Source organism: Dreissena polymorpha, chromosome 14, assembly GCF_020536995.1.
Source record: "Dreissena polymorpha isolate Duluth1 chromosome 14, UMN_Dpol_1.0, whole genome shotgun sequence".
NCBI classification, from domain to species: domain Eukaryota; kingdom Metazoa; phylum Mollusca; class Bivalvia; order Myida; family Dreissenidae; genus Dreissena; species Dreissena polymorpha.
Genome location: NC_068368.1, coordinates 28,194,566 through 28,209,228, shown reverse-complemented (window position 1 = coordinate 28,209,228; position 14,663 = coordinate 28,194,566). Strand labels below are relative to the sequence as shown.

The following is a 14,663-nucleotide window of genomic DNA, read 5'->3' as shown; positions in this document are numbered from 1 at the left end:
TTCAGCCGGAGTTTGTTCCGAATGGGGCAAGGAACGACGACCAACACATCTTATATCTGATAGAAGCACAATGTGGTTCTCTCCCTTGTCCACCATATGTACAGGGACGTGAGCTGTCGTGTGTAGTATGTTCCAAAAATGATGATTAAACTCATTTAAGCGTAATGAAACGTGTTAAGGCCGTAAACATTCATGTTTGATAAAACGCTTTTCAGAATTTTAGATTTAAGATTAAAACGATTTTGAACCTAATATTAAGACGACTCTTCTGTATTGCAATTTTTGAAAATGGTATTAAATTGTGTGTCAAAGGGTTATTTGAGAAAGAACGTTTAACATAGAACTTACAAAGTATTGTAATAATCGGATACAAATATTTCATTATTTTACGTACTTAAAATACTGCCAAAAAATAGTGGTTTTCACCATTTTATGATTTTGATTTGTGTATTAGATTGTTCTCCGCAATTTGGGTTTGTTTGTTTGAAGTAATGATACGGATGTTCAAGCCCCGAAATGCTCAGTATGTTGTTTTGATGTATATATATATATATATATATATATATATATATATATATATATATATATATATATATATATATATATTGTGAACAATGTGTATGCGCTTTAACGCTTTAGTTCATAAACAGTTATTTGTAAGAAATTTAGTAGCATTACCGTGCCCCTGTTCCATCGCCTTTCTTAATGCCACTTAAAATATCTTGTAAACCCAACATATGAAATAAGATGAAAATTAATTTGGACTTTTTATACAAAATCGTTGTTGCCTCGGTAAGATATTAAATCCGTTTTAAATGAACCGGTTCAACTCTGGCCTAATTAATTTTAATAAGTGGCCGATGTACCATTTGAGTTTAACGTGAATCACAACTGTCGCTATGAGTATGTTACTCAGTATCATCCAGAACTGTTTAAATAGAAGGCAGAAGGTATATGTTGCATTCTATAATTACATTACATGCTTTAACAGGATCTAAGGTAGTTGACTGTTGTGCAAATTTATCCGAGAATGTATCGAAAGTAAAGTGCTACACATCCAGCGGTCAATGTATATTTATGTACGGCCATGCGTCCGACATCTTAATAACCATTCACATTTTTTTCGAGAGCGGCGTAAGGTTGTTTAAAAAAGGAGTAAACATCACCGATCATGTTCAGCGTTTTTATAAATGACGTTGAAAATGAAATACAACATTTGATTTTCTCGTATTACCCGTTTTATGAATTATCAATCTTCCGAATTATATGAGCGGATGACTGCACCCTACTAAGCCAACCGGCAGAGGAATTGAAATATATCGGATAAGTATTGCGATATATGGAAATTATTGGTGAATGTAAATAAAACCAAAATTATGGTTTTATAATAGGCGGCACGCAAGGCAGAACTGACTGATGGACATGCTATGGACAAACAGTAGAAGTAGCAGGTTGAAAGCAAATGAATAATATCCCTCCCGCTTATTTTTTCATAGCTGCTAATGATAAGCTTATATTTTATCTCATTGTTTAAAACTGTATATGCGTTATTAAATACATGTTACTATGTGTTTTATGTGTACAAATACATAGTGATACGCTATATATGCTTGATTCAAAATAAATAGTCTATTGCTTCGTGTTGTGTTCCAGGTATTATTTATTATCTCTAACAATTAGTAATGTGATGTGCCACTCTGACAGCTATGTAGCATATAACTTTAAGTGAAGTTAGAATTACTTAGGTTATCATATAACACTTACAACCACAGGGGAGTAATGCATTTTGATAAGGATTTAACAACATCCAAAACAGGAAGGTTGCGATGAGCCTTTAGCAAAGCTTCAAACGATAGAGTTCGGAAAACGCAATGTGACTTAATCACAACTAGCAAATAGCAACTTTTACATAATGTTATCTGAAGCATCAGTAAAAACTTCTTCACTGTGATATGTGTGTTACCAAACACGATAAAATACTTACGAGAGAGGTTTTGGAAAAGCAGAACAATGCGTTAAAGTAATACAATACTTGAGTACCAAGCCAGTGAAGCCTTAAAGGGATCTTTTCACGGTTTGGTAAATTGACAAAATTAAAAAAAATTGTTTCAGATTCGCAAATTTTCGTTTTAGTTGTGATATTTGTGAGGAAACAGTAATACTGAACATTTACCATGGTCTAATATAGCCATTATATGCATCTTTTGACGATTTTAAAACCTAAAAATTATAAAGCGTTGCAACGCGAAACGATTGAATAATTTGGAGAGTTCTGTTTTTGTCGTTAAATTTTGTGAAACTACGAAGATTGCTTATATAAGGTATAAAATACGTCAAGTATGTGTACTTGGCGGAATAGCTCAGTAGGCTAAAGCGTTTTTACTTCAGGACTCTGGCAGGACTCCAGGGGTCACTGGTTCGAAACCTGGTCCGGGCAATGTTCTTTTCCTTTTTTTAATTTTATTCTTGATTTTTTACTGGAGCTTTTACGATCCAATGTTTACATTTATCGATATAAAGCATTTAATGAATAAGTTAATAAATGCCAAAATCTGTGAAAAGGCCCCTTTAATGAAGCAAAGACGGTGCGATGCATACATTCCTCCATCATCTATACAGCGTTCTCGATCGGGAACTTTAAAATAAGTAACAACCCTGTTCAATCCGGGTTAAACATACACGTTGGTATAATGACGCTTTATGATCGGCACCAAATAGTTAAATGATAGTTACAAAATGATACAATGTTTAGACATTTGTAGCAATTAATATGCATAATTGGATTCTCATCTTTGATGTTGAAATAAATAGCTGATGGGTGCATTTGCTTAAGCAATTCAAGATTTACCCGACAATGTGTACGTTACTTTTGCTTCCGTATAAATGTGCGTATTCAACGAATGAATGTGCGTATTCAAGCCAATACGCATCGTATTTAGAGCACTTAAAAAAGCTTTCTTGTCAACAACATGTATACAATATATTTAAAAAAATGCATTTATCTAAACGCAATGACTTATCAAGGTTCAATTCATAGTATTTATTATTTTCTATTTAAATGATTATTGGTGTTAAAAAATGTCGCGAGGCATATGGATTGAAATTGTTTAATTATTATGTGCTATCATAGTTCGTTGTCAGAGTATTGATGCGGAGGAATGAAATCATATGTGCATTTAGCAAACGGCATTTCTTATAATCCCTCACTGCAGGTTATTAACGGCATATAATCACACACATGACCTGTTCACTATTTGTCTTACGTATCCATTATTTACGTTTTAAATAAGATATATATATTTATCTAGAGTCCGCGCATTACTTAATACATTGAAACGGGTCGAAATAAATTCTTTTTAAAATGCGAGTGGTTTACGATTCTTCTTATTTCACAAATAAACATAAGCGTCATGCAACAAAGATACGCCGGTTAAGCATGTATTAATGTATAGGTAAAATTACCTCTCAATTGCTTAATTTCGCTTTATCTTCACACTAGAGGTAAGATTGGTAACTTCTGTTAAGTTGGGACGTGTGTCTTGTAACTAACACATCCTCAGAAATATATGTCGCCTATGATAACGTGTTAAAAAATACATCTATTTAGGACAAAGTTAAAATCACAATTTAGTGTTACATGCATCTAACTGTTTTTTAATTATCTGTATGTATTACCTAATTATTGTGTGTGACACACGGTCTCATCGGGCTTGTCACGGGTGACCATTTACTTGACTTTAACCTAGGGACAATTATCTTAGGTGCGTCGTGGCATCGCGAAATGCTTGCCGCACCAAAATGCTCTATGAATGTGTTGACAGTTAATTTTTATATGTTTTACCCTGAACTTTGAACATGAATATAGACCAAGGGACCTGTATTTAGCCCTCGACACCGAGTATCAAAACGATTGTACTAATGCCGAGTAATGTTAAAAATCCATCCATGGTAACGGAAGGATACATTGAATTTGAACTTGGACTCTATCCTGATCTTGACCTTCGACCGAAGGTTTGGGGGTTTACAAGAGCCTTTGTTGACTAGCATGCATCTCACTTCTTCTAAGTTACATTAGGAGGGCGCAATACCGCAATACATGCGAGATGCCACCTAAGTTACTCTATACAAGAGCAAGGTTGACAGGAGTGAGTGCTTTAACTACACCGACATTTTCTGCACAGCCAACTTCAAGAAAAGGAGAGAAAACATGGTCTGCCTCTTAACATGGCATTCGACCCTATTAAGGCTTTCGACATTTCCACCTTTTGGAAAAGATCGGCGTCCCCCAAAGCTGCTTGGTATTGTGGTATCCTTAATTTCGACATGGAAAGTATGTTCATGTTCTTATTGTTACGAAAAGTGTTCAGTTATCAGAAATAAATTAAATCGTAAAATTTTTAAACATTATGAAACATTTGTTTTTACAAATTCTTTCCAAATACACGTTTTTCAGCACTAGCTATCTGTGCACTTAGCGTGATTGCAAGAGGTTTAGTATACATTTGAAATTGTGATAAATTACTATTGTAATCATAACTGACTATTTAAATTTAGCAACTACTACATTGTCAAATTAACAAATATGATTATTGTAATAATTATAATGTAGTTATTTCACCGTGCATGTAATTAGTAAAACTGAAATCTTATGACAACAAATAATAAGTCACACAAATTTAATCGGTTTTTTGAACATTTATGTGTTTCATTTTGTGCTGAATGTTTGTTTTTTAGGTTTATACGTAAATAGTAACTTACCATAAGCGACCAGCAGATGTTAATACTTAGGTCTGCCTTGATAGTGTGTATCAAGTGCCTTTATTCCGTTATGTAAAGGCATCTCGCAAAGTCCGGAAACTAAGTGTCTTGTATCCGGAACATGTCCCATTCCTGGCGAATGTCTGCCGGCTACTAGTGAGTGGCGTTATTCTGAAAATGACTCAGTCAGAAGTCATGGTCCGTGGAGATTCAGGTGTTACACAACGATTAAAATTTTAACATATGAGATGTGCTATATTTTGTGCATGTGCGTTAAGTGTCGTCCCAGTTAAGCCTGTGCAGTCCGCAAAGCGCGGCACATGTGGTTTAAAATAATAAGAAACTGCAAACATTCATCAATGCTTACACAACAAGCTTCATTTAAGTTTTAAAGCTTATCTTAAATACATACGGGTATAATCATTCGTACACTCACTGTTAAGTTTTATTGCAGCCATACATATAGGATGTTTAAAGTTGTATGATTAATATTCACGTGCGTTATTATGGTCATTCAATATCCGACGCCTGTGTCTAGCGGCATCGCCATTTATCTGTCAAACAATCTAGAGAAAATATGTATACGCCTTGATTATCAGTTTATATTGACACAATCAATGACAAGTTTGTATTTGTCTCAAGTGTTTACAACAAGGTTACCGGGTGAAATTTCAGAATGTTGTCTTTTTGACAGTATACAGTCTAATGCTGGATTAGGGTCAAGTGAAGAACACATTTGTAACAAGTTGGCATCCCAAGAACACTTGGGTCAATAGAGGTAAAAAATCTGTCAGCAGATCAACTCGTATAATGAAGAATATATTAGCCATAATTTTCATAATTCTTAATGAAACTTCGAGTGAATATTTATCAATATTAAAATTTATTGTATCAGAGACCAAGTTGCATTTGGGCCGACTGGAGTTAAAAATAAATCACCAGGTCAAGTCCACAAATAGCCTTTGTATTTACTTTTGAATCCAAATCTATGGCTCTGTGTTGATTAATCGTTTATATTGGAAATATCAGATCAAATTGAACCGTTTGCCAAATGATCTTCAAAAGAAGGTCACCATGTTATGTCATAGAACAATCTTAAGCGCACTCTAAATGCCTGTCTTATAACCTAACTAAGGCGAAAATTAGTTTCAATATTTGTATTCACCATAACTATGCCAAAAATATAATATTTCTGAAACGCTGAAGAACCATATTGGTCTTTTTAATGATTGGCAACTAGTGGAATAACACTTTGCAAAATAATAATAATAATAATGATTTGACTTCAAACCTACTAATAATATATGTATGTACTTATATTTAATACTTATACGATATTACGTTAGGTATTGAAATAATCGTACTTCTAAAAAATGAAATATGGTGCTGGGCCAGAAATAAGTAAATACATATTGAATTAATATCTAATAAATATTTGCATTTGGAATTGCTTGTTCATTTACTGGCAATATAAGGAGATACAATTTCATCGCGCTCGCGATTACTTACTTGTGAACTTGTGTATGGTTCGGCATGCCCTTTTAAATCTCTTATAATAATATTAATTAAAAATTTAATCATATTAAAATAAATGGTAATACGTTTATTTTCTACATTCACTATCAAACCAAATGACTAATACAATAGATAACTTAACGAGTTAAAAAAAACGTGTAATAAACGAGTTTGAGTAAAAAAATTTTTAATTGGGTCTTGTTTCAGTGTTTCATAATTGTCATCGTTTCTGTATAATTGTAGACTAAAAACTAAAGAAAACTTGAACTGGAACCTACCTCAGTGGCGCTTGGGTTGCCAAAACGAGTGATGAGCAACAGCAGATACAGGTATGGTTTGACATACGTTTCTAATCTGAACAATTAATAGTGACAAGGGTCATATACATATGTAAATAATTATATGACTCAATGCCTATGTTAATTTAAATATGATAGAAGTAGCGTGTGTAATCATCAACATAATCAGTTATAATTCCATTATTTTAGCGTGTTTGTATTTTCACATTATTTAGGCGAGATTCCTAGAAAGGAGCTACATTACTGGAATAGTGACCAAGGGTAGAGACATGGACACCAGAAAAGATGTTGTTACCATCGAATTACGTAATACCAGTTTCATTTGTCTGAAAACTGTGATATTTTTATAACAATCACAGAAATGGTGACAACATGGTAAATATATTCAAATCTCCACGTTCTTGACTGTTGGCAGGTTATATCAGAACAGAACAGAATGTTTATGTACGACTTAAGCATTTACAGCTCATCGTGTTATTATAGGCGATTTTCCTTTATCTCAACGTCGCTTGATGTATTTTGTCAATTATTTGGGCCCTACATTATGTAAGTTATAAACCCATAATCATGAGGTGTGGTACTCATATTAACGGTATACTCACTTGTCATATATTTCCTGGAAATACCGACCAAGATTCGCATGTTACAAACATGCTGCCAAGTCCAGTATGTGCCTTGTGCATGCGCATTCAACTGGTCACGTGGGTTGAGCACATATCGTTTCGCTTTGACGTGCTGGGTTGCTCGTGTCGAAGTAAGTTAAACTGCTAAAATGTATACGTTGATCATGAAAAGAAAACAACTTCAAGATATGGCATAACGCAGGAACAGAGATAGTACAAACCAATACACAAAATAAAAGCATCTTTCTTGGGAAAAAATGATCACATTGACAAAGAATGTAGTACACGTTATAGTCGAAGTTTCTTCTAGGAGTTAATGAAGAGATGACTGTTTGAGTTAGGGAAACCAAGGTAGTGTGAGCATTTTCAGGTTAAAGTTAATAATTTGTTCAATTTGGGGTATGTTGTGTGCACATGAAAATATAAAACAATCAGTTAATATGTCATTTATATTACTTAATGGTATTGTAGTTAACACTGGCATACACCAATGTACAATGCAATAAGACCAAATAATGTTTGCATAAGTACAGATAAAGTTCAAAATAATCTAAATGACACCCTCATACTGCCTTTAGTTTCTATCATTGCCGATTAATTATATAATGATTAAAGTCATAACCAATGCTTAAATGTACTAACTGACGGGATCTACAAAATAGTTATTTTCATTAAATAAATCATGTTACAATAATGAAAGCGGTCACACAATTCGATAATGAAGAAAACTGCAAAAGTTTTCTCTTCACAGTTTATATGAAAAAGACGTATACAGAATACGAATACAAGTGCGTTCAATAATCGATTAAAGCTCCGCCTAACAATACTCGTGAACATATTTATTATATAACCATTCGTAAAATAGCATTTGATCATACACATAAATCTAAAATACTCTCTATATTTTAATACTGAACAATATTATTGAGTATAAATATTTTGATGTCATGCCAATATATTACAATGTACATTTTATTTGTTCATCCTACACCAAGGTTAGTAACGCTTGAAAAAGTTTAGTTTTTTTTTATTGCAAATGTACATGTTATCATAATTAACATCAGTACTATCACAATTAAAACGCAAACATAGTTAAATACTAACTGTTTAGTTTGAATAAAGTTCTATAAAACCATTTCAAATTGTGTTTCTTAAACTATTTTTTAAAATTTGCCAATTCGAGTTTCATGAAAAGATCATGTTGTAATATTTTTAACATGTAGTACGCTTGTATGGCATTTGACATATTTCTTTATTTATATGGATATATCTGTTAAAAGATAAATGGTAACTTAAGGACGCACATATTGATGGCTATTGTCATGATGTTACGCATATCTGTTTTCTTCCAGATCTCAATATTTCCTTGTAATGTCAATAGCTGACCACTTTGTGTGAAAAAAAAATTAGTGCCGTGATTTCTTTTTATGAATAAATCGATATGTATGCTACCAATTTCTTGCAAAAATACGGATCTTTAATACATGAGGGTCGACATGTAAGTGTTGTACACAATAAAAATATGAGCAAATTTAAAGAGTTATATGTTTCAAAGTATTTAATCATGTGTTGCACTTGTGAGTTTTAATCTTTTAAAATTAAATCACAACAATCTTCGCCCTTAAAGTCACACACCTTGAAATGAAATACATGTTAATCAATACATATAGATGAAATTTAAAAGTGTGCAAAATTGTCATTAAATCTATAGCCTAAGTAGCAAGTAATTTATCATTTTTCAAACGGTACCGCTTCTAAAACCATTTCGACAAACGCAATTATTTTAAAGTTTTAAAGCGCAAAAAAGACGGATTTCTACCTTGTAACCACCAGATATATTATAAATGGCATAGATAACATTAAATATGTAGCCTAGTTAGCAAGTAATTTTTTTTTTCAAACTGTAACGCTTTTAAACCGAAAAAAGGACTTTAGACTTATACCTCCATTTCGACAAACCATTATTTTTTAAGTTTTAAAGCGCAAAAAAGACGGATTTCTACCTTGTAACCACCGTATATATTCTAATTGGCATAGATAAAATATGTTTCTTATTTGTGCTTAAATATCCTATGCCAAATAAGTTGTGTGGCTTTAATTATTACTATTAAATTATTTTGAAATTGATTGTGACGAAGCACTTTTTTTGTTTCCCAACTTATGTTGACCAATCTGGATTGAAATAAATTAGTAAAATGCACAAAGGTATCGATTGACTGTGACAATCAAAAAAATGTCTGCTCTTATCGATTATTGGTGAGTCAAGCGAACCGCGCATGAAAGGTAATGACATGAGCGCCGCAGTTTATTTGCTTATATTACTGACATATCGGGCGGCAGATTAAATGATGTTGAATTAGTTATGAGATGTCGACATACCCAGCATTTTCAGCCGCAACTAGCCTTTGTGGCATTTTAAAGCAAATTATTAACATCGATCGATGAATATTTGCACTAAATGCTAGGTTTGGAAATAAAAACATCCACTTGTTTCCAAACACTTTAATGCGCGTCTTCAATAAATAGATACCATGGAACAATTATGTCATATGGTATTTAAGAAATAGAAAACCACACTGAGGGCCCTATGGCAGAATTCTGCCATTGGGCCTTAAGTGAGGTTTTCTATTTCTTATATTATACCAAACATTTTTGTGCAGATGAATGTCAATAGAAATAAAAATAAATAACAAAATATAAATTCCATTATTATTTATCAGTTACATTAATAATATGTACCTGTGTAAAACAAGAATACACAATGTACATTTAAAAACAAGTTGAACGGTTAAAGCACTTTACCACAAAACAAGCAGGGGTTTACACATAGTAAACAACGGAGACAGTACTCGAAAAATATTTGCGTTGTAAAACTTGCACAAATGTTGCAAATAACTAAAATTCTAGTGGACACTAGTCAACGGGTGATATACTGTACTGACTAGATGCGCTCGCATCTTTACCGGGCACTATTCAAAATAACGGACCTGTGTAGTTTGTAGACGCAAAGAAGAAACAAATTTATGTGAGGTATACTATTAAATAAAATAACGAGACATAACTAATTTAGTTAAGAAATTTGAATCGCAAAGATAAGAAAAAAAATGAATTACTTCCTGTTCTTATATTTACTTTTATGAACGTAAGTGGGTTACTTATTAAATTGCAAAACAAACACGAACTAACAAAACTACATACAAACTTAACAAAACAACAATAACGTTTAAACAAAATCGCAAAGTGTCGTATTATTTTGCTTGTGTTTGAAATATCCCACGGCCTGAATTTCTGCTATATTTGTTCCATTTGTGTTATTGTGAAGTTAATGATCGGATGCAGTCCTTCTGCAATTATGACACATTACCTGTATATTTTGTTCGAATATTGTTATTATGAAATACTTACATACATGAATAAGCATAGGCACGTTCGCACCTGCTTACGTAAAACCTCACAGTCTTGTTCACATAAACGTTCATGTCTACTGCAGGCATTTTGTGTTTGGTCAATTGCGCCGATTGCAACTGCGGCAGTTGCACAAACTTTGTTGACGATTATTATCCCAGTGACATGAACTGTCTGCCTTGTGAAAACAAAACCTGTTTGGAATGTTCGAACTATACATATTGTATGTCTTGCAAGAGTAGACTTTATGGTCCTTCATCTCAGTATAACTTGTATGAACATGGTTTAGAAACAATATGCCGTATGAAAACTGGAAATTGTTTTGATTGTGTTAATGTTAGTTATTACGGTACCATGCTCAATGAATCATGTAGCATCAACTGCATAAAAAAACGAATGTGACAAAACTATTAGCGTCTGTACTCGAGGCTGTGTTGGTGGTCATTTCAGAACAAAATGTGAGTTAACGTGTCTGAAATTTTATGCACACAACTGTACTACCCATAGTTGATGCGCTGACGAAACGTGCATATATGACTGCACTAAAAATACTACGGACCAGTGTGCGACAATAAATGCCCACTAAACTTTGCAATATCCTCACACGGAGACGAGTGTTCTAATGATGGCTCATGTCTTAACGGATGCGTTGCAGATCATTGTGGTTCGCAGTGAAAATATATCTGCACTACGAACTGTGCAACGGTGGACGATGGCATTTGATGTGATGACCAGGATTTTTGTAAGAAGAGGTTTTCTTAAAATTAAAACCTCACATAAAACTACAAATGTTAGTTCATTACGATCAATATACGACATTTTGTATAATATTACAATCAGATTGCACAGTCGCTATTGAAGATAATTTGTGTATTTCTTCAGTCACATTTAATCACATTTATTAAAAACAAATCAATAGCATTCAGTGTTGCCTCTGTAACGGGCATAACTATTATCCGTATTACTAGGTACAATATTAATATTCCAGATATTTCTTACGTTTATCATACACGCGTCAACAGCATATAAAAACCATGGAATCGAACATCAGTAGAGTTTTTTTTAACAAATCACAATTATACTATGCTATACTATGCACCATTATGAATTTTATAATAATATTATAAATGATAATTTTGTCTCTTGAACAAAATTTGTTTTGTTCGTGAATTCTATTCACACAGACCAGCAAAGATGTTGTCAATAGCTCAATGAGGGACCGATCAGGTATGAGAAATGCAACATGCTTATGAACATTGTTGGTTGTAGTATTCATGAATAATGTGCATAAGCTTTTCTGCAAACTTAACTGCATAGAAATTGTCGATATCTCTTTTCTACTGATACACCAATTACTCAGCGCTCCTCTGTAAAATTTAACAAGCATTTGTAATAAATTTTCTGTAAAATTGTTGCTCTGGCAAATCGGTAAAAGATAAAATCAGCTTTTTCATTTAAATATCATGAGCGGTATACAACTATGTATGTACTGTGACTATCATCATTCTCTTTATGGTTTCATACATCGTCGATTGATTTTCCCCCTAAAACCACATACTTCCCTATCAATGTGGGAACACAGTGTTGATCAAACCACTGTGTGTCGTAAGCTATCACTAGTTTCTGAGGAGCAAAATCCAGTATCACGCTTTCCCCGTACATAAATAGTCTACTGACCATTTAAATGTATCATCGTGCGTTATATAACTATATTCATATATATATAGAACTCTCTCTTACTTGAAATGGCCACGGTCGGAAACAGGGATAGCAAACAAAAAAATTCTGTATAAATGACTTGTAAAGTTCATAGTTTCATCTTTAAAGTTCCTGCAGAACTCAATTAAAACAACCTTGAGACCGGTCATGCGTATTGGACCTTGGACAATCGGAGAGAGGAAGCCAAGCCGTATGCATTCATTAATTTAGGACACGCTTAATTTTTATAACACACATAGCACAAAAATGTTATAATATTGTTAATATTATATAGAGTTTTTCCTTCATGCATATGTTTTCTATTTATATGATCATTATTCTGAACATTTTTTGCACAACATGTAATAACATATCTGGATATTGTGAAGCATATAAAGTCATCCCTATGTGATATTTTACGTGCTCTGTGTTAGCTTTCATGGGGGGGGCAGTTGTCACACATGATAAATACCTCTATTTCATAAACGTGTTTTTATTAGTAATCTTGGTACGAAACAATACTTACAATTCCATGTTACGTTTGATTTGTTACAAAATGTGTTTATGCTGAGTACAGTGATTTTTTTAAACAAAACTTTTTTCACAACCAACACCTCGATACAGTAAACATGTGTTGACTGAAAACCGTATTACAATAATAATAAATAATATTTACTCCTTTGTACGATTCAATCAAATGTTATCAGTATAACTAGATCTATTATTATGGTATGTACTTGTTTAAGAGTCACTTTCATATAATTAAATATTGCTTTCTTTAACAAGACATTATTACCAGAAAATTGTTTAGTACGGATTAAACGGCATATGGTATATCCTTACAGCCTTAAATCACGCACACAGAATATCCGGTTGTGTCAAAGGCCGAATAACTACAATGTTGATAACATTATTGAATGCATCTATCCTCAGGGGGTGAGCAAGTGCGCAAATGGTACAAGATATAATCGCAACTCGAATCAGTGTGAGAAAAGAGGTAAATGTATTTTAAACAAAATTAAAGTGAAACAAAATCACTTTTTAAAGAGCGGTTTCTTTGTACAAATATCAATGTATTTATTTCAATTTAAGATCCCCTTAATCCTCTACATAAACAGGCTAGGCTAGTCTTTTCGGCGTAAAAATAGCCATTAACAACTCGGAAATACGCCTAGTACCTGAGTACAGCATTGCAAAACATACTTCTTCAACAATTGTATCATAACTTAAATGTGTCTTACTATGTTTTGGAATTATGTTAACGATGAATCGCACACATATTCTTGATTCAGAATGTCCACCAGTGGAGCCTGTTAAAAAAGTTGTCATACTTGGGAACAGTTTCGAACTTAAATCACGGCGAATGGTCCGATATAACCCGGGGTACTTTGAGAAAACCGGTCAGACAACAATGCTTTTTTGAACGGGAACTGGAACTATACGGCGGAATGTGTACCTAGTAAGTCGACGTTCAATGCAAGCAAGTCCAGATAGTTTTAATATAAATCACTTATGTGTCTACATATTAGCCACATATTAGCTTCCGATGAGGGTCAAAAAGCCGGCATTGCAATACGATTTTGTATGGGTTTCTTATAAGCTACAACATGAGTCCAACCAACACGGGACACAAATGGGCTCACCATTGATAACTTTTGGGAAAATATAGATGGGACCTTCACGAGATTGAAATAGTTGTCCCGCCTCCGGAAGTACACCTCGATTTCGTATGGGTCCAGAATGGCATAAAACATGAGTTCAACATGTGATATTAGTGTGCCAAATATTGGTCCGATAAGGGCGAACAGAGATTGAGAGTTGTAGGACATACAAGCTGGGGTCGCCCCCTCTCGCAGTGAGTCCCACACAATGTTTTATGTTCGACATTGGGCTGCTCGTGGGTTTGGAATTCGAGGCACATGGTGGTTAAGGCTTATATTCGATGGTTTCGACTTCTGTCAGCTATAAGGGTCTTAGTCGTCTTAACTTACATGTCTATTTCCTTCCTAACAGATTCAACTTCAACATTATGAATGAAACATATTGTTATCAACATGTAACATTGTAAAATCTTAATGTTTAATTGTTGGACCGCCGAAAGTTTCGAACACAAATATAATTTTGAGTACCGGTTCAGGGATATTGATTAATTCAAAGAGGGTCAATATACCCGTTCAAGATTTTTTTAAACATTATAAAATAAAATAACACAAATTGTTTCATAAAAACGGGTGAAATCATAACACATGTACGAAGTAAATCTTTATTTTTTAAATTACGGGTTAATTATTATTGTTAATATATTTTTTACTTCATAGGACCGTGCACATCGGCGCCACCTTCCACTCAACTAACAACTCAACCG

The 14,663-nt window shown here is 33.5% G+C and overlaps 1 protein-coding gene across 2 annotated transcripts in view; it reads left to right on the top strand.

The window, feature by feature from the left end:
* The window catches only part of LOC127857500 (short-chain collagen C4-like), a 21,485-nt gene extending 19,847 nt beyond the window's left edge, over positions 1-1,638 (top strand). For both annotated transcript variants that reach the window (XR_008038386.1, XM_052393897.1), the window contains exon 3: positions 1-1,638. This exon is cut by the window's left edge and continues 342 nt beyond it. Coding sequence is in view for 1 of the 2 variants with exons in the window: in XM_052393897.1 (XP_052249857.1) it covers positions 1-149 (149 nt within the window). In the remaining variant the exon portion in view is untranslated.
* Positions 1,639-14,663: the final 13,025 nt, after the last annotated feature.